Source organism: Equus asinus, chromosome 16 (assembly GCF_041296235.1).
Source record: "Equus asinus isolate D_3611 breed Donkey chromosome 16, EquAss-T2T_v2, whole genome shotgun sequence".
Lineage (NCBI taxonomy): Eukaryota > Metazoa > Chordata > Mammalia > Perissodactyla > Equidae > Equus > Equus asinus.
In genome coordinates this window covers 11,765,608-11,786,743 of record NC_091805.1, presented here as the reverse complement: position 1 = coordinate 11,786,743, position 21,136 = coordinate 11,765,608, and the positions used below count along the sequence as shown (strand labels likewise).

General features: G+C 34.4%; 2 protein-coding genes across 2 annotated transcripts in view; one reads left to right on the top strand and one right to left on the bottom strand.

Annotated features, from left to right (window-relative positions):
• Nucleotides 1–4,618: 4,618 nt before the first annotated feature.
• Nucleotides 4,619–12,405, bottom strand: FPGT (fucose-1-phosphate guanylyltransferase). The gene is made up of 4 exons (XM_014831426.3): nucleotides 12,222–12,405; nucleotides 10,715–10,882; nucleotides 9,410–9,502; nucleotides 4,619–7,535 (listed from the first exon to the last, which is right to left on the bottom strand). The coding sequence occupies exons 1-4, from the start codon at nucleotides 12,301–12,303 to the stop codon at nucleotides 6,100–6,102; spliced, it is 1,779 nt and encodes a 592-aa protein (XP_014686912.3). The 5' UTR covers nucleotides 12,304–12,405; the 3' UTR covers nucleotides 4,619–6,099.
• A 39-nt stretch (nucleotides 12,406–12,444) lies between these two features.
• The window catches only part of LOC106832272 (leucine-rich repeat and IQ domain-containing protein 3), a 49,397-nt gene continuing 40,705 nt past the window's right edge, over nucleotides 12,445–21,136 (top strand). The window contains exon 1 of the mRNA XM_044749007.2: nucleotides 12,445–12,622. The gene's annotated coding sequence lies outside the window, so the exon portion shown is untranslated. The remainder of the gene's footprint in view (nucleotides 12,623–21,136) is intronic.

The following is a 21,136-nucleotide window of genomic DNA, read 5'->3' as shown; positions in this document are numbered from 1 at the left end:
ATAGCTGCAATTATTCAGAGGAGTTTGCTACACACACAACTTGTGTGAGAAGGACTTTTTTTTCTGGAAGGCTTGGGGTCAGGTGGTAAGTATGGGAAAGAGGAAAAGTCTGAGACTCTCAATAACTCATATAGCGAAAAAACAGGGAATTAACTCACAGAATTGTGAGAAAATCACATGCAAGCCCAAAGAGAACTAAATCACCAGAAATGGAAGCTTAAAACCAGAGAAGATTGTGAAAACATAGTCTCTCCAAGTATTCACAAATATTTGGGAGAAGCTTTGGACATCTACAGAGTTTCGAATGGAGGTTGGGATAATGTTGCCTATATCTAAAGGGGAAGCAAAATTCCAGCTGACATCTGATTACATATAAATCTGGAAAAGGTAAAAAATAACGAGTGGGGTGAAGAGATCGCAGAGCATCAACACGCAAAACTTCACAGAAAAAGAAGTGTTGAATGTTAGAAATTACAATGAACTGTCTTCCTAAGAGGCAGTCTTCAGGGGAGCAAAATGAGATACAAATACAGATCAAATAGTTGAAGCAAGGTTGGCATGGCCACAGTATTCCTTTTTCCTCTCAATGCCCAATACAACTCGATGCCAATCTTTTAAAATATCTTTCTTTTGCAGTCTCTCTGCAACTTTGTCTTCATACACAATTATAAAAATCAGATGACAATTTGTTACTACACACAAAAGGGTGTTATGTTGCATTAGCTTAGTTAAGAGTGAATGGTAGCTCGAATAAGGGTTCAGAGAAGTGGATGGATTTTGGTTATGTTTTTAATGTGCAGCCTGCACTTACCAAAGAATTGGATAAAAAGGACGAGGGATAAATATGTGAGAAGTCATGGATTACTTCTAGGTTTTCGCCTTGAGCAATTTGGTGGATAACTGGGGTATTTATCTAGATGAAAAAGATCATCAGGAGTGATAGAGGGAAGATAGGAACCCTCTAAATAGAGGATGCTTATTGGATTTCTTTTCAGTGAGGGAGAAATATGAAGGAGGCAGGTACGTATACAAATCTAGAATTCAGGATTGACTATATTATAATGGCTAGTAAAGACAACTTTAAACAATTTTAAATGAAACATAAAATATGCTGTATGCTGATGAAATGATATGGCTAAAATAAGTTTTGTTTTTGTTGTTGCTTATTTCTTCATTTTTATGTTTTAGGAAATTATAGCATGTTTGTAGAGACATTGAAGATACAAGAAACATGGATAATTTAGCAAATGGCTCTTTCTCTACTGAACTCATGGCAAACATTTTTGTATTTAAACATCAGTAGTTGTAACAAAATAGAATTTCTCTAAAACTCTAGCTTTCTCCCTTCCTTCTCATAGGCTAGCTTCCATAGACAGCTTTTGATTTGACTAGATAATGGTTAAGTAGAAACTCTATTAACTTTAACCAATTATAATGAGTGATGATCTTTCTTACTAAATTTCATTAAAAATTGATCACAGTGATATATAAGTAGTGAGTTTTATGTTAATTTATGACCTTGTCAGTGTGCCCATACATTTAAAACCTGCACTTGAACTACTTGTTATAATCATAATTATTTCTTTGTGTATTAAAAGTTTTCTAGTTCTAGATTTTATTAAAAATGTTTGAAACTTCTCTGAAGAACAGCATATTGGTAGATATAATTTACTTTCTCAAACCCCAAGGCTAAAAATAATAAGAAACCAATCATGTAGAAATTCATTTGAGTAGAGCAACATTTCTCAACCTGCAAATGAAATGAACACTTACTTGATTTCCAGAGTTGCGTTTTAAAAGATTTTTGCCTCAAGATGTAAATGCTTTAATTCTTTTCCGAGCAATGTGATACTCTCCTACAATGAAGTGGTAAATGAAAACTAACTTGAACCATCCGAATGTTCTGCAGAGAGAAAGAGTGGATACCAGTGAAGAAAAGAAATTTTAAAAAACCATTCACATTACTTAACCACAAAGTGTTGGTTGTAGCAAGCATTTTAAGAGCCTGTAAGGAGGCTTGAGATTCAACAAGTAGATGGGTAACACCCATAAAACAGTGCCCAAAGAATATAGACTTTGGAGTTTAGATTGTTTCAGAGATGAATTGAAGCACAATTGAAGGAATATAATTCTGGCACAGAGAACTAGGAAATGACAGTAGCAGATGGATTACACCAGTCTGCAGCAATCAGAGATGAATTGCTCTGTTTGAATGTTGAATTTCATACTTTGGAAGGCTACTAGATTTCTGTAGCCAGAGGCTTCAAAAGATAGACTATTTGTCCAACCGCCCAGAAGGAAACACTAAGTCTGTTAGTTTCAACCATTTACTTGCATGGGCAATAATGCCCTTGGGAGAAACATCTTTAGACAAATGTCAATAATCAAGCTGCTTTACAGGTGAATGATAACAGCAACTAATTCACAAGCATCTTCCTCCTTCACCTCCTGTTCTTGCAAATATCAGTGCAGTAGGGAATCAGCGACTTTAATTATCCCTTTATTCCAATTTTTAACTTGACCCAAAATTGTGGTCTACTAGACTACAGCCAAACTGGCACGTTTGAATGACGTGGCAAGTTTGGTTTGTTGTGGCTCATGTAGATAGCTCTACCAGGTACAGAAACTGGCACTTTCCTACCAGAGACTGGTGTAATTTTCCCTCCAAAAAAACAAAAAACAAGGGCCTTCCTGGTAACATGGCACTTGAGTTCGCACTCTGCTTTGGCAGCCTAGGGTTCTCCTGTTCGGATCCCGGGTGTGGACCTACACACCGCTTATCAAGCCATGCTGTGGCAGGCGTCCCACATATAAAGTGGAGGAAGAGGGGCACAGATGTTACCTCTGGGCCAGTCTTCCTCAGCAAAAAGAGGAGGATTGGCAGTGGATGTTAGCCCAGGGCTAATCTTCCTCACAAAAAAAAAAAAAAAAAAAACTAAGAAATTTCTGTGAATATAGACAAATAGGAGCATGAAGACCACTAGTACATTATACTGAGTTCAGCACACTGGTATTGGAGGGAAGGAGAATGTGCAGTAACCTCTGACAAAGTTCAAGACAAGGAATATTAAAAGTACAATTTCATTAAGTATAAACAGTTAAAGTTGTGTTCCTCACTCAATAGAAATTGGCTTTGTCTAAACAAAATTTTAGAGGCACAAAAGATTTAAGTTAAACTAAGCAGCTAATGGCTATTCAATTATTTCTTTTGCACTAAGTGAATTAAAGACAGTACCCTTCAAGTAAATTTAAAAAAGGTCTTTTTTTCTTTAATAAGAATAATTTAGTTCTGAAGACTTGTGTTTTATTTAGCTAAACAAGAACAAAGAGAGCATCTGAAAATCCTCTGGACAGTTTTGAGCAAATTAATAATGTTCTTTTTTCAGCTTTCTCTTTCCTTCTTAATTCTGCTAGACTACATCCTGGTACCTAAATCCTGGGCCTCCAAGTTACTTGAGTCCAGAGGACAACATGGTGTATGTGAATGGTATCCTTGAATTTGTGTAATACACCAGTTACCAGCTGTATGTGACAGCCATATGTACATTTTGCAGAAGGCAAAGTTTGATTTTGGCTTTATGCTGAATTTGATAATCTTTATACAACATGGGAAGTATTGCTTAGCCTCAGAAAATTAATGGATCACCACAGGTTGTGGGAATTAATTTTGGATTCATACCATCAAGTTTTTGTGACTTTCAGCATATTACCTGAATTTTTGAAGTTTTATTTCAACTAAGTATATATTGATACAGTCTTTATTTCTGTTTTACTTAGTTTGGAGACCAAATGTCTAAGGTGGAAGATTAATACCAAATATTGGATTTTTTTCCATGCTCTGCTTGGTCATTGTTCACTCATCAATAAGTTTGTGGAATATACTTAGTTGCAAATAATTGGAGTCTTTTACAAACTTTGAGAGTATATGATTTAAGGGCTAGGATTTTATAAAGTAAAAATAATATATCAAGAGAAATGGTTCAGTTTCTTACTTGTACCTGCATGTGATTATCACTTTGGTTGAGTCAGGTACATTGTTGGTGGGACATGTGTGCTACTACGCACCAAGCAACGCATCTTAAGGCAAGAGATGCTCAAGTTCTTCAGAACACGTAACATTTCAGTGACTAGAATCTACACACTGTAAAGAGTATGATTAAAATGGTGACCGCCAACTTGTCAGAGACTTCCTACTGACTGAATAGAAGCCACCACTCTATTAGAGTTTTGCGATTTTAAACTGAGGCAAAAATTAAAAGGAATTTTGTCAAATATGAAAGCATCAGCATCAAACCTTGCAGAACAGGTATCTAATGCCCACAGCTTGGAGCAAAATCTAGACAGTACTGTGGTGGTGTCATTCTTAGGACATGCAGATACCAATATCTTTGATAGCACATAAGATGGTACTGGGTGGAAATATAACTTTTAAGTTGAAAAATGCTTCAGAAGTGTTTGATTCTGAATGTAAAGTTTTAGAAAAGTACTGACTACACCTCAATATTTCACTTTTTTGTTTCTTTATATGTATATACAAGAGGCTTAAACGATAAAAATCTATATTTAAGTTCATTTAAAAGAAATCATCAATAAATAAAAACTTCAAGTAACAAAGAAGGCATTGCATCATATTTTATTGGTAGTGTTTTCTCTTTTTTAGTGGAACATAAAATAATGGTGATTCTTAATAATTGATGGCACTTTAGATTATGTGAAATACAGTATTAAACATTTAATGAACGACAAATACATAACATCTTCTGAAAGGTCTGCAAGTAAATCAGTAAATGCTAAGCAATAGCTACCATACACCTTCATTTTCTCTTTCGGAAGAACCTTGAAACAAGAAACACACACACACAAATATCATAATTGAGGGTTGAGGACAAGTTACTTCTGGTTTACCAAACAATTACTTTCATATTGACATGTTAATATATAAACAAAAGTGGCAAAGACTAGTTCTTATTTCAATGTATTCATGTTGAAACACAAAACTCTGACACATCTTTTCTCTAATTATTATTAGACTTTGATATGAAGAAATTTCACACGCTTATAGAAAAATAGGAACACACAACTTAGGATTCCAGCCAATATTTATTTTATCGAAGCTGTTTAGCACCTGTGTATTTTCTTAGTCTTTCTACTCTTTGGCTCCTTCCTGCTGTCTACTTTTTGGCCATTTATTGCTTCTCAGCATCACCAGTGCATGGACAGGAAATAAGAAATGGAAAGTAAAATCAGTCCATTTGGTAATTTAACAGTTCTGTTAAAGGGATTAATAAGAAAGGATGAGAGTAATGTCCAAAATGAACTTATATGATTATCAGTGAATCCAATTATTCATAACATATTCCCCACACAGATATTTGAGAGGGGTGTGTGTGTGTTTGTTTTCCTATGGATGCAATTTTAGGGAAAAGCTTTAAGATATACAAACACATGTTCAAGTTTATAAGGATAAAATAACACATATCCCCTTGGTGTTTCATGCTGATAAGATCAATAAATAAGATAAATTTTAATCATCAATTTCAGAGCTGTCTGTATCTAGCTATTTATCAGTTAAGATAATCACAATATTTTAAGCATTGATCTAATCTGAATCGGTCAGCTATAGATCTGTCTCCAAAAAGTATCTCTATAGTATTCCTACAGTGCTCTGAAGATCCTATAGTTGCCATTTTTATTAGTTGATCAGAATAGGACTATGATGTTTGAGAAGGAACTGCCAGTAACTTAGAACTTTATTGGAACCAAAGCCCAAAAGAAGATAGGAAAACTCTAAAGGTATGTTTAGAAAATTACCTTTAAAACTACTATAGTATTGTGTGAACAAAACAATGCTCCACAAGTCCATCTTTATTAAGAATTAAAAATAGTGATAAACATAAAAAACCCCTTTTCTGAACTTAGACTTATTTCATAAAAAAATAGCTTATCTGTATTTTTGTGTGATGTTATGCTACAGCAATTATGTTAATTTTCATTAATTCATTTCAATGAAACAAACATCTACAGAAAACCCCTATATTTGCAGTCTTGCTCCATCATGAAAGGCAAAGTATACAATATTTAAGATGTCTCTAAATCAGACTATTTTCTATTCAAAGTAATTTCTAGAAAAATTTGCTCCCTATAAGTTATCATGTCTTCTACATCTTTGTAAACAAGCATTTCTTCAATGGACAACAATTTGTAGTTATTCAGGCTGAATGTTGACTTGTTCTGCACAGCATTTAACATCTTCAGGGATGTTGTAAATGAATCACTCAAAGATGAACAAACTGGGAAAATACGAGCGTTCCACAAACTCAAACATGTCTTGTTTCCAGAGAACAGCTCCTCTGTAATTTTCAGATTCCAAATATCTAAGCACGACAGGAAACAGACTCCAAAGAATTGAAGTAACTTTATATCTGACAATGTTTTAACATTCTTTTTCAAGTTGTCTTGCACTCCAAATGCCATAGTGGAATACTTTAAGTGTCCATTCATCTTCAAGCTTAAGGAACACACAAAAGAATATGCAGGCAGGACAGCTGTTGTTACAATATGAGAACCACTAATGATGCAGTTTTCCCCTACTGAAACATCCGGCCCCAATCTGGAGTACTCCACAACTGAGCCAGGGGCCACAGAACATCTTGAATCCAGTATACTCTGAATGATACAGGACGTGTTGCCAGAGCATTCTGGTACTGCTGGAAAGATGCTAAAGGCTAAGGACTGTAAGCCAAGCTCTGACTTCAAACTGCTATCTGAAGTAAAATGAAACAAATATTCTTCAGTTGTTCCAATGTGATAAAATTTGGAGTTATTAAGAACAACAACATTTAGTGATGTTCCCTTAAGAAGATGAAATATTCTCTGCCTCACGTCTACCAACTCGGACTCTTCTTTAGTGACATTTGATGTGTTTCTGGTATACTCCACAGTTGCTCCAGGTCCCAAAGCCTGCAGAAAGTCTCCATAGGCATCTATTTCACAGCTCAGTGTGCCTATCTTTTCATAAAAAGCAAGTAACTTTTTCGCTGATTTTTGATCCATATAAAATAGGCTGTCTGTGTAGACATACTCAGGGTCTACTTTAAGAGAGGGAATATCGTCCCTCACAAAAGCCTGTTGAGAAAAATTTCCATGTCTACACACAGCACCAAATTGATGCATCTTTTCTATGCTGGGCTTATGAAGGAAACAATGGCAACATCTGTATTCAAGGTCTCCATATTCTAAATAATTACAAGGTTCTAAAACAAAAACTCCATGTGTAGTACCTATAGTCAAACTAGAAGGATGAGCTAAAGCGGTAAAGCCAGGTTTGTCAAACCTAATAAACTCAGATTCTCCAACACTATAAAGTTCAATATCATCTGCACAGGTAACCAGAATCCCAGGATTCATATGTGAAGGGAAATCAATGTACATGGCGAGCTTTAATTCTAACATCTGATAAATGGGGTTACCAAAAGGTAAGGCAGTGAAAATTTTCCCCAGAGCACTTGCATTTGGAAGGCGTTGACTGTAGCCACCTATGAAATTAAACAAAATAACTGTTTTGAAATGCTTGTAAGATTGTTTACAAGATTTAAAAACCCAGGGGCATCAGTTATAACTCAAAATGTCTCTAAAGCTATTTAATATATACAATGCATTACTATAACTCAGGAAAAAATAATAAATTCCAGAGTACAAATTCAAAGAGCAATTCTCCTGTAGCCATTTCATATAACGCAGTTTTAAAGATTCTCGCTTAGAAAAGAATTCTAACATACCTTAGAGCCTGTGAATTGTTTTGAATCAACTGCATAACTAGTAAAAAGGACCATGGGCTAAACATGATCTCATATCTACATTTTACACAATAAATGTCAACCATGTTATTGGATGCAGTTTTCCTCTACTAAGAATCCACTTCCCAGGGGAAAGAAAATTCATAAATAACTAACATACCAATTCCAAAATTATCTATTAAACAGTAATTTCCAGATGTAGTGTCTTTCCTCAAATTATTACACACACTTAAAGGAAGTAAAGATATTCAAAAGTATTTTAAAATTTATACTTTTTTAAAATTTAAACAAGCTTTTTCTAGGATGAGCCTTATGACTTAATTCCTTGAAAAGTGTGTTCTCTTAAATACATTAAATAGCTTACATCATTTTTATGTAACTAATTATAGAGAGAGGCAGCATAGAAAGAGTCAGACAAAAATGGGTTCAAACTCTGGTTCACCACTTTTTAGTTGTTTATCTTTGGATTTACTCCAAATCAACAAATGTGGAATAATACTTTGCTTTATCATGTTTTATGAGATCAACTATATATGTAAAGCACTAGGCATATAGTATATTGTTCAACAGATGAAAGCTAATAGTTATTTTCTACTTCTTCCTTTTCCAAAGACTAGCCAATAGTAAAGGTTAGCATTATGAGAACTACCTATTTCTAACTACATTTTTTTCTGGTGTCTAATTTAAATTTACTGAATTGGTAATACTATGACTACTTGTTCTGGAATAAAACTATAAATTAGAATTTTTTACTCTTTTAGTTAGTCTTAAAATCAGAACCTGGATGCTTTACTTGATATCATCTTTACAAAGAATCATTGTTCTGTATGTGAATCATAAGAAATGGAAGGTGCTTTGGAAGCCACGTAGATGAGTGGTTCTAAAATAACCTGTCCTGGGCTGGTACCAGTCCATGACAATGTTTTCACCAGCCCCCAGTACACAAAGAAAAATAACACAGGTTTTTATACAACCGAAATTTTCATTCACCTAAATTTATCCAATTTAAAAAACTATCCTTCATTCTGAGATTCTTTCTTACTTTTCTGCTTTAAAATGTCCTCTTTTCTTTGGGTGATTTTTCCTCTTACACATTTTCTTGTCAACTCTATGTTTTGTCACCACCTTTTTTCTGTTTTTAAACTCTTTTAAGGATTACAGACTTTGGCCACCAATAATCAGATAAAAATGCATGATAGAAGGTTTTTGCAAAAGTCTGGTAATTATAGCACTAATCCAGCCTCTCCTCTACAGTAAGACTCCCTTCTAAAGCACTACCAAGAAATGTTCATATTTTGATGAGCTCTGTCTTAGCAAAATAATTTTCTATATACATACTAAAAACAATATCCATGACAAGTTGATGATGTATGTGATCTACAACTTTAAGGATAAATTTTGTGAAAAACATTATGCTGCTTACAACTAAAATTATCAAGAAAAGCATGAAATATTTGTTTTCAAAGCAGAATAAGTTCAAAGACCAATAAATAAATAAATAAATAAATAAACAAAAGACAGGGGAAAGTATTTGCAAGGGAGAAAAAAGTTCCTAAGATATTAAAGGTAAAATACTGAAAAAAAAAATGTAAATTAGTAAAGTATAACTTTACCAGAGTGAATTAACAGGATGGTAAAAGAATTCCATTTATCTCCATACAGCTTTTCCAAACATCGAAGGGCACAAAGTGTCGATCCTCCATTTCCTTAAAAATGAAGATAAAAAACAAAATTTATTTCATAGAAATCTATTAAAACTTTGTAATTACGGTAAATTCAGGTCACAACTTTGAGGATATGGCTTTTGGTTACAATTAACTAGGCAGAGAGCAAAGGCATGGCAAAAGAATTAAACTAAATACACATTTCAGAGCAATTAAATAAATAAATAAAAACTAGTAATGAAACCCAGAAATCAGCCCTTGGTAATAAATGATCGGCTAATCATCTTCTGAAACAGTACTAAAAAAAACAGAAGAAATGATAAATTAGGCAATCTGCAACACTAGAAGACTATCAAAATGCACATTCACTTGAGTTAGAAATTGCAAAAGCAATATTTAAAATATTTAAATATTAAATATTTAAATATTTAAAAATATTTCTCCCATGACATAAATACGCAAATTAGATTTCCTTTCTAATAAGTTTTCAAAACCTAGTTTCCTAAAAAACTTCTTCAATGTAACTACCACTTACCAGTTACTGTGGGCAAGTTATTTAACTTTCTGTGTCTCAAATTCTCTTCTATATATTAAGAATAATTAACATATTGACTACATAGTTGTAAGGATTAAAACAACATTAGCTAATTATAACAATGCCAGTGTCATATACATATATATACACCCTATCTCTGGGATCAAGGGGTTTCAGGTTTAAGCATCACATGGAAAATGGCCTCCAGAAAAGGAACATGTATTTTTATTTGTAACGGAAGGTCAAAAGGCAAAGTTGCCCTAAACTAAAATTTTAAAGTAAATATCTATGATACTTAAGCCATTAGACTGTGGTCTTTCGAATTCTGCATTGTGGTCCCAAGAGGCCAAGTATATATTTTGTCTTGATTTGTATTCTTCATGTAAATTTCTCAAGAAACTGTGGTGTGAGAAGGGATCTTAGGAGCCCTACTGATAAGGTCCAAAGGAATACTCACCATCTGAGTAAATTTTATTAAAACTAATAAAATTCTCTTATAAATAACATAATATTCTTCATGGTAAGTCACAATGTGTAAGAACAGTTGCTATCCCTTTTATCTTTCTGAAAAAATAGTGAATTTATATTAAAATTTTAAAGTCTGTAATGATTACGGGTGGAAAGATGCACAGCTTATAAACTGTAAACCAAAGGAAAGCTTTTCTTCGATGATTATTCTGCCCAAAACCGATGGTATAAATCTAAACATAAATGCATACCAATTTTGGCTCCAGGAGGATCAACAAAAACATGATATTGAACTCCAAGAGGTAACTCCTTTTTTTTCAGCTTTTCTGACAGCTGTTGCTTATAGGCAAGTTCCTGTTTTTCATCAGCTGCTGTTATTGCAACAATGTCCCAGAATTCTCCAGCTGCCACAGGTTTGCCTATGTGGGAAAAGCAAAGAAATGATAAGTATCATTATAATTCTCTAGCTGTTACAGGTTTACCTATTTGGAAAGAAGAAAAAAAAGAGGCAATATTACCACCTTCTTAAATGTATCTTCTGTTTTTGAAAATTAGAGAATGAATAGTGGCCAGCTGTATGATTCAAAAGTTCTAATGAGGATTGTTCACAAATTCTATTTTTTTTTTTAAGATTTCTTGCTTCTTTTATGGTCTACCATCCCATTTATTTATACATTCTGAAAGATATCATGTTCCTTCATTAAGAGAAGTACTTTCGACTGGCTAGAGATTATTACTTCAATTCTTAAATAAGGAGACCAAGGAATAAATGAACCTTCAGCTTTGAAAATCAATTTTCATATATCAGGACCACTTAGTGTTTCTCGGCTAAGAAAGACTCAAATCAAGGATCCATTCCTACAACGTTGCTGTTTATAAATGTGGGTACTTTATTTTTTATTACGTTAAGATGAGCCCTGCAAGTTTACAGAGTATTGGAGTACGGTATAAAATTCTGGATAACAGAAAAGTTCCCAACTCCCTGATGAAGTCATAAAAAGACAAGCTGAACTTTCGGCAGACAGTTGGAAGCTCTTCTTTACTGATACACAAGATGCATAAGGGTTTTTATTGGTTAACAAACAGGACTTGTCATCTGGAATTTAAGTCCTAAACATTTCTCTGTCATTCATGTATTATTTTCTGTACTCTTAAAGGGGTAACTTCATAAAAAATCTAACATTTTATTAGACAATTGTATAGAGAATGACAAGCGGCATGGCCTTTTTTTTTTTAAAAAAACCATTTTGATAAAAACTTCCCCCTTTTAATTTGTAATCCCTGACTCTTCCATGGTTTGTTTTGTTTTTTACTCAGTAAGCGTTCACATTATGGAACAAACCAGTGAAGCAGGCTGGGGGTGGAAGAGGGCTAAAATCAGATTTGTAAGGTGAAAACACTATGCTTTAGATCTTTTAGACTTATTTAAAACAGCTTTTGTTAATAAGCTCGCCAAATGCATAACTGCGTTTATAGCTTCATTGGTCAAGTTAATTTTTTCTTCTTCCTTATTTTATTGTGAGATATATATATATATATGTTACTAGGAATAAGGTTAAAGAAAAGTAACGAGCATAATGTAAAGAGAGGACAGTGAGAGAGAATAAAAAATTCAGGAGGAATTATTAGCTACGCCTGGGCCAGCGCCCCAGGTCCGCAGGTGAGACGCAGACAGGAAGCGAGAATCCAGCCAGTTTCCCAGCGCATAAGGCGTCCTCCTGGCCAGCGGCCGGAGAGCTGGGGCTCCTCGTTCTGTACCTCTCAGCTCTGAAAACCTCTGCAGCCTTCGCTGCGTGGCCTCTCGCAGAGCTACGCCAGGAGCGACACTTGCAGCAGCCATAACTCCACCTTTCCCGGGGCCTGCTGCGGCCTTCCAGGTATCCCGCCGCCCGGCACAGCACGCGTGCGCCCTGGAACGTAACCCGTCCCTCCTTCCGGGTTCGCCTCTGACCCGCCCCCTGCGTGCGTCACGCACGTAGCCACGCCCCCGAAGCTCTTGGGGCTGCCCAGGGAAAGCCTTGGTGGGGTGAGCCCAGAGTTTTGCCCCGTTTCTCTAGCAACGGTCTCCAGAGCAGATGGCTACCTAGCGATTTGTCAGACTGTGCCGGGACTGGGCCGCTTGTTCCCAACTCATAAGGCTTTGCAGCCCGGTTGACCCGGTGAGTGGTTCAGGGTGGGCGACGAAATTGCTAGAACTGACCCGCCGAGAAGACGGAACTACAACCTACCTTCAGCTTTCTCTCTCCGGAAGGCGATTTGTCCTTTCGCGCTCGTGGTTGGTTTCATCCGGGAGCGGTTCCCAAGGACCTCTTGACAATTAATCTCTCCCCGGGCGTCGTCTTTTGATGCCCTGTGCCCGACCCGGATCCAGATACACAGTCTGAACATTTAAAATCTCTGCCCTCTTCAAGAACCATGTGTTTGTGGCTTCTTTGCCCTTGCAGTTCCTAGAGAATGAGTCCCTCCACCCCTCTCGGTTTTGAGCTCACTTATAGTCTTTTTGAAGTTGTATAAAAGTCAGTCTGCAACCAGGCCCTTAACATTGTGTGATGTTTTAGTTGCTTCTCTGGCGTTCTTTTGTATATACAGATTAATCTAGAACTTTCAGTAACATTCCCGGGAATAAGTCAGCTTTATTAGATGAGTTTTTGGTAGGTATCTATAGGTATTTCTTTTGTAACGCACCAAGTTTATAGTGAGTTTTACAGATTAGTCTGTTAATCTTTATACATAAAAAAGCTATGAATCAGAATAGTGACTTTGTCAAAGTCTCACAATTGGGATGTAGTAGAGAAGATTTAAGCAACATATTTCAACCCCAAACCCAGAAATCATTCTGGCACACCATACAGTTTGACTTATTTGGGAAGTCTGTCTTCATTGAGGTCTTCATCAGGAACATAGGCATTTAAGGCCCTACAAGCTCTTGCCATGAATTTAACTTGAAACGTTTTTCTTCTAAAGATTTGACATAGTTATCTTATTCTGTACTTACAGAGGAAACATTTGAGTAAAAAGAGAGATTGCTGTTTCATACTTGTCACTTAAAAGTTTTTTTGTTCATAAAAACAAAACATTCTCATTAAGAACATTTAGAAAATACAGAAGAGTTAAGTGAGGTGAGGGTGAACGAAAGGGAGAGTAGCAAGAGAGAGGATCAGAGAGTTGACAAAGGCCCAAAGAAAGGATTTTGTTTTTATCGAGGGAAGCGCAGCCATTGCAGGGTTTTGATGTGACTTGCCCTATGTTTAAAAGGATCACTTAGAAATGTGAAGACAGACTGTAGTCGAGGCTGGGGCAGGGATAGAAGAAGCAGGGAGACTTGTTTGGAGGGTACTGCAGTAATGAGGTGAGAGCTGATGAAGGCTTGGCCAGGATGCTTACAGTGAGGATGATGTCAAGTTGATTAGATTCTGGATGTAGTTTTGAAGGCACAGTCGATATGATTTGCTAATGGAATGGCTGTGGAATGTGAGGGAAGGAGGAATCAAGGATGACTGCCTGAAGGATAGAGTGGTCATCAATTGAGATGGAAAAGGCTCTAGATGGGGAATGTTGGTGGGGTAGTAGGGAGAGTCCAGAATTTGGTTTTGGACATGTAGGATAAACATGTGTATGTATAAAGTGTTGTAATGGAAATTTGTGTGTGATGTGGTGTGTGCATTATACATAGGAGTCTGGAGTTCATGAGCGAGGTCTGGGCTAGGGAGAGAATTTTGGGAGCTGTCAGCATACAGATGGAGTTAATTTTAAACTTTGGAACTAGGTGAGGTCTCAAGGGAAGAAAGGTCAATAGAGTCTATAAGCTGAGGCATTGTACATACTAATGAGGTAAAGTAAATAATGACAAAGTAATCAAATAAGAAAATTGTAGATGGTGATAAGAACTGTGAGGGGACTAAAACAGGGTGATGTGATAGACTCTATCACATAGAGCATTGAATATATCATTTCTTGGACCTGGGAAGTATGGCCATAGAGATAGATATTATTTTTTCCTGATATGATTACATTACTCACATAAAATGTACTAGAAGTAAATATATCACATTGTCAGCTATAGTTTTTGTTCTTCCCTCTTTTCTGTTTTTTCTCAAATTTTCACTGTTACTAATTTTAAGTAAAAAATGAAAAAAATGTATACTATGTGAGTGGGAGTAAATTTCCTTGGCTTTTGATTGTAGGGGGTGAAAAAGCATTGGGATTTTCTTTACGTTTATGTTTAATATAATCAAACTGTGATATGGTCGTTTAAACGGTCGTAAGCTAAAGTAACCAGAATAAAACATGCCAATACAGCTAAGTGGTAAACCCATCAATTCTGTACAAGTAAAGCACAATGGAAATGATGTGTATAATTTTGGATTCCACGTTTTAAAAGGGACATCATACAAATTGAACTATAGTAAGTTGAAAAGTGATATTCTGTGGAGGCATATGGGCTTTTTTTCTAGGGCGGGAGAGTAGAAAGTACCTGAAGAAATGTCGTAAAGAAGAGTGAGGTAGATTTTTTTAATAGAACTTTCTTGCGGTATACTTTATCTACCATTAACTTCACCTGTCATAAGCAAACAATTTAATGATTTTTAGTAAATTTACTAAGTCATGCAGTCATCATCATAGTCCAGGTTTATAACATTTCCATCACCCCAGTAAGATGCCTTGTGCCTGTTTACAGTTAATGCCAATTAAGTTGTTTCTGTTACTATAGGCATAACTATGACGGTTGTGTGGAAGTTATAGAGAAGCACATTAAAATTTTTTTCCTTTAAATTCAGTTTTTTCCCCTTCTTCATAAGAAGAAGCTGAAGCCAAATAAAGAGGATCCTGGATTATGGACCATGGAGTTCGTGGTGTGTGGCTTGGCCAGCTCATGCTAGGGCTCTGATCTTTTCCATTCCTTGTGCTTCCTCTCTCTGTTTAACCACTGTTCCTCCTCCTACTCTTGCTGAAAAGCAGTGTAAAGCAAAAATCTTTCTACTGTTTCCTTTATTTCAATTTATTTACTCAGCTAGCCTGTTCTCAACTTATTTCTTCACTGTTTTTTTCCCATTGTGTCCTGTTGAAGGAACCCTCACCCTGAACTTCTGTTTTCCTTTCTCCTTTAGTTATTTTTTTAAAAGACTTTGTTTTTTAGAGCAGTTTAAGGTTCACAGCAAAATTGAGAAGAAAGTACAGAGATTTCCAATATACCCCCATATATACCAACACATGCATAGCTTTCTCTGTTGTCAGAATTCCTCCACCAGAGAGGTACATTTGTTACAACTGATGAACCTAAATTGACATATCATAATCACCCAAAGTCCAGGTTTACCTTAGAGTTCACTCCTGGTGTTGTATAGTCTATGGGTTTGGACAAAGTATAATGACATGTATACATTGTTATAGTGGCCCTAAAAATTCTGCCTGTTTATCTCCCCTCACCTCACACCCTGCAACCACTGATCTTTTTAGTATCTCCATAGTTTTGCTTTTGCCAGAATGTCATATAGCTGGAGTCATTCAGTATGTAGCCTTTTCAGATTGACTTCTTTCACTTGGTAATATGCATTTAAGGTTATACCATGTCTTTTCATGGCTTGCTAACTAATTTATTTTTAGTGCTGAGTAATATTCCATTGTCTAGTTGTATCACAGTGTATTCATTCACCTAGTGAAGGACATCTTGGTTTCTCCCAAGTTTTGGGGATTATTAATAAAGCTGCTATAAACATCCATGTGTTGGCTTTTGTGTGGAAATAAGTATTCAACACCTTTGGGTAAATACCAAGGAGGGCAATTACTGGATCTTATGGTAAAAGATGTTTAGTTTTATAAGAAATTTCCAAACTGTCTTCCAAAGTGACTGTACTATTTTGCATTCCTACCAGCAATGAATGAGAGTTCCTGTTGCTCCATATGCTCACCAGCAGTTGGTGTTGTCAGTGTTCAAGATTTTGGCCATTCGAATAGCTGTGTAATGTCATCTTCTTGTTTTAATTTGCATTTCCCTGATGACATATAATGAGGAGCAACTTTCATATGCTTATTTGACATTTGTATATCTTTGGTGAAGTGTCTTAAAGTTTTTGATCCATTTTTTTTAATCTGGTGGTTCATTTTCTTGTTGAGTTTTGAGTTCTTTGTGTATTTTAGTAACAGTCTTTTATCAAATCTCTTTTGAGAATAGTTTCTCCTTGTCTGTGATTTTTCTTCTCATTCATTTGACATTGCCTTTTGCAGAGCATGTGTCTTTAATTTTAATGAGGTCCAGGTTATAAAATATTTCCTTCTTGGATTATGCTTTTGAAAAGCATAATCTAGAAGTCATCATCATACCTAAGGTCATCTAGGTTTTCTCCTAGGTTATATTCTAGGAGTTTTATAGTTTTGTGTTTTATATTTAGGTCATAGATCTATTTGAATTCTTCTGATGGCATAAAGTCCATATCTAGACTGATTTTTTTACATGTGGATGTCCAGTTGTTCAGCACCATTTGTTGAAAGTATATCTTTGCTCCATTGTCAAAGATCAGTTAACTATACTCATGTCTGTCTATTTCTGGGTTCTCTATTCTGTTCCATTGTTCTATCTTTCCATTCTTTTGATAATACTGCACTGTCTTGACTATGATAGCTTTATACTAAGTATTGAAGTTGGGTAGTGGGTCATTCCTCCAACTTTGTTCTTTTCCTTCAATATTTAATTAGATATTGAGGATTTTTTGCCTCTGCATGTAAACTTTAAAATCTGTCGATATCAATAAAATAATTTGCTGAGATTTTGATTGGAATTGCATTGAATCTATAGATCAAGTTGGGAAGAACTGATATCTTGACAATATTGAACCTTCTTATCGGTGAACATTAAGTCTCTCTCCATTTATTTAGTTCTTTGATTTTGCTCATTAGTGTTTTGTTGTTTTCCTCCTGTAGATCTTGTACATAGTTGTTACATTTACACCTAAATATTTCATTTTTGGAAGTGCTAATGTAAATAGTATTGTATTTTTAACTTGTTCGTTATTGGTATATAGGAAAGTGTTTGACTTTTATGTATTAACCTTGTATGTGCAACCTTGCTATGATCGCTTAGTAGTTTGAGAAGTTTTTTTGTCAATTCTTTTGGATTTTCTACATAGATAATCATGTCATCTATGATTAAAGATGGTTTTATTTCTTCTTTCACAATCTGTACATTTTTATTTCCATTTCTTGTCTTATGGTGTTAGCTAGGACTTCCAGTACAATATTGAAAAGCAGTGGTGAGATGGGACCTCCTTGCCTTGGATGTCATCTTAGTGGGAAACCTTCTAGTTTCTTACCATTAGGTATGTTGTTAGCTGTAGATTTTTGTAGATATTCTTTATCAAGTAGAGAAAGTTGTCTTCTATTCCTAGTTTACTCAGAGTTTTTATTGTGAATGGATGTTGGATTTTGTCAAATGCCTTTTCTGCATCTATTGATATGATTATGTGATTTTTCTTTTTTAGCCTGTTGATTTGGTGGATTACATTAATTGGTTTTTAAATGTTGAAACAGTCTTGCATACCTGGGATAAATCCCACTTGGTGGTATGTGTATTATTCTTTATGTACATTGTTGGATTCAATTTATTAACACTTTTTCAAGATTTTTGCATCTATTTTCATGAGAAATAGTGGTCTGTCATTTTCCTTTCTTCTAATGTCTTTTTCTGGCCTTAGTGTTATGATAATGCTGTCCTCAGAGAATGAGTTAGGAAGTATTCCCTTTGCTTCTATCCTCTGGGAGACTGTGGAGAACTGGTAAAACTTCTCCCTTAAATTTTGGTAGAATTCCCTAGAGAACTTATCTGGGCCTGGTGTTTCTGTTGTGAAAGGTTATTAATTATTGATTCAGTTTCTTTCATAGATGTACATTTGTTCAGATTGTCTATTTTATTCTTGTGTGAGTTTTGGCAAATTTTGTCTTTCAAGAAATTGTTCCATTTCATCTAGGTTATCAAATTTGTGTGCGTGGAGTGAGTCATGGTATTTCTTTATTATCCTCCTAATGTCCATGGGATCTATAGTAGTATTTCTTCCTTCATTTCTGATATTAGTAAATTGTGTTCTCTCTCTTTTTTTCTTTGTTTGGCTAGAGGCTTATCAATTTTATTGATCTTTTCAAAAAACCGGCTTTAGGTTTTATGGATTTTCTCTATTGATTTCCTGTTTTCCATTTAATTGATTTCTGCTGTAATTCTTATTATTTCTTTTCTTCTTTTTACTGTGGATTTAATTTACTTTATTTGTTTTAGTTTCATAAGGTAGAAGTTTAGAGTATTGCTTTAGGTCTTTCTTCTTTTGTAATATATGCATTCAGTGCTATAAATTTCATTCTAAACACCACTTTTGCTGTACCCCATGAATTTTGATAAGTTGTATTTCTATTTTCATTTTGTTTAAAATATTTCTTAATTTTTCTTGAGTTCCTCTTTGGCCCATGTGTTATTTATAAATGTGTTGTTTAATCTCTATATATTTTGGGGTTTTCTAGCTGTCTTTCTGTTATTGATGTCTAGTTTAATTCCATTGAGATATGGCATAGGTATTGTATGATTTCTTTTAAGTTTGTTAAGGTGTGTTTTATGGCCCAGAATGTGGTCTATCTTGATAACTATTTCTTGTGAGCTTTTGATGAAGGTATATTCTCCTGTTGTTGGATGAAATAGTCTATAGATGTCAATTATATCCAATTTGGTGTTGTTGAGTTCAACTACGTCCTTACTGATTTTCTGTCAGCTGGGTCTGTCCGTTTCTGATAGAGGGATGTTGAGGCCACCAACTCTGACAGTGGATTCATCTGTTTCTTCTTGTAGTTCTATCAGTTTTACTTTACATAGCTTCACCCTCAGTTGTTAGATGCATAAACTTTATTAAATGACTGTTATGATTATGTAATGCTATTTTTATCCCTGATAACTTCCCTTGCATTGAGATCTGCTCTGCCTGAAGTTAATACAGCTACTCCTTTCTTTTGATTAGTGTTAGCGTAGTATATATTTCACCATCATTTTGCTTTAATATGTATGTATTTATATTTAGAGTAGTTTTTCGGTAGACAACATAGAGTTGAGAATTTTTTTTAATCTCCTCTGACAGTCTCTTTTAATTGGTACATTTTGACCGTTGACATTCATAATGATTTATTCATATAGTTGGATTAATATCTGCCATATTCATTACTGTTTTCTATTTGTTGCCATTATTCTTTGTTTCTGGTTTTTTCTTCTACTCTTTTTCTGGCTTTCATGGTTTTAATTGAGCATTATGTTTGATTCCATTTTCTCTCAACATATCAGTTATGGTTATTTTACTTTTTTCAGTGTTTGCCATAAAGTTTGCAATATTCATTTACAACTGATTCAATTCTATTTTCAAATAACACTATGCCCCTTCCTAAGTAGCGTAAAATTTTCTTATTAAGAAATTGTAATTTCTGTGTAGATGTTTTTCTGGATGTTTTGATTAGTTTTTATTGTTTTATATCCGTCTTCTGGCTCATCACTCTTTCAAGTTTATGGTTTTACAGTCTACAAGTGTGGAATAAAAATAAAAGTTGAAAATGGTGGTTTTCACAATTTTTTTTAATAGAAATATACAGCCTTCTAAATTTTAGAAATCAAATACATTTAAAGGAGAAAAAATCAGATGTCTTGATTACAAGTGAATCTTGATTCCTTGTTTCAAATGACTTCTTATGTTATTTGAAAACGTGTAGAATATACCACGAAAATATAATGTTTCAAAAATTAAGCTTATTTATAAACTTATAAACCAACTTGATTCTATTTTCATTTGCCTTGAGATACATAATGTTCTGACTGTTCTACTAGAACCTCTCTCTTTAAGTTTTCAAGTACATTTTCTCTGTGATGTAAAATCAGGGCAAGTCTTCATCAAAACAGGATTGACTCAATAAATCTATTGGCCAAATAAAAATATGTAAAAAGTATAATTGCTATATTTTTGATGGGCTTAAATATATTGTAGACATTCTACACCAAAAATAGTTTGCAACCACAATAGATGTAAAATATTACTAATTATAATTCTTATAGTTAGATTTTTTAAAAAATAAAACTTTGTTTTTTTCCTTTTAGTGATTTTATTTTATATGCGGAATCTTAGTAGCTTTTGTATAATTCTGGAATCCAGTGTCCATAATTCCATTTATTTAATAATGTTATAACGAATGCTTCCAAAATAATTTACTGTAACATAGATGATCAAACCCAATATTATATTTTAATACACTTTTTACTTAAAATAATAAAGTATCTAAAATTCCAGTGAATGACTGTGATGTCTAGAGGTCATTGACACAGTCAGCAAAGCATTTCCATGAAAATTTCTTTTAAATATTTATTATGTATCCACTTGAAAAGGAAATAAATGAATAAAGATTTTTTACTTTTCAATATTTAATTTAGATATTTGTTAATTATAAGCTCATATGATTCACCTCATGTATTTGCCACCAGTTTTTTTAAATGGAAAAAGTTGTGAACAAAGATGAGACTTATAATTGATGTATATTGTATTTTATAAAGATATGGTTTTTACAGTATTAAAAATGTATGATAATTTTAAAATTGGTACTTCAGTTTTTACAAACTAATGAAAGATTTACTGACAATGATACTGATTTCTTTTTACCACAGAACT

Coding starts and splice junctions, on each gene's coding strand:
- FPGT (XM_014831426.3), bottom strand. CDS start 12,303: ATGGCTGCTGCAAGTGTCGCTCCTGGCGTAGCTCTGCGAGAGGCCACG. Junction 10,883..12,221: donor GAGGTTTTCAGAGCTGAGAG/GTACAGAACGAG, acceptor TTTCCCACATAG/GCAAACCTGTGGCAGCTGGA. Junction 7,536..9,409: donor CATCCTGTTAATTCACTCTG/GTAAAGTTATAC, acceptor TTAATTTCATAG/GTGGCTACAGTCAACGCCTT.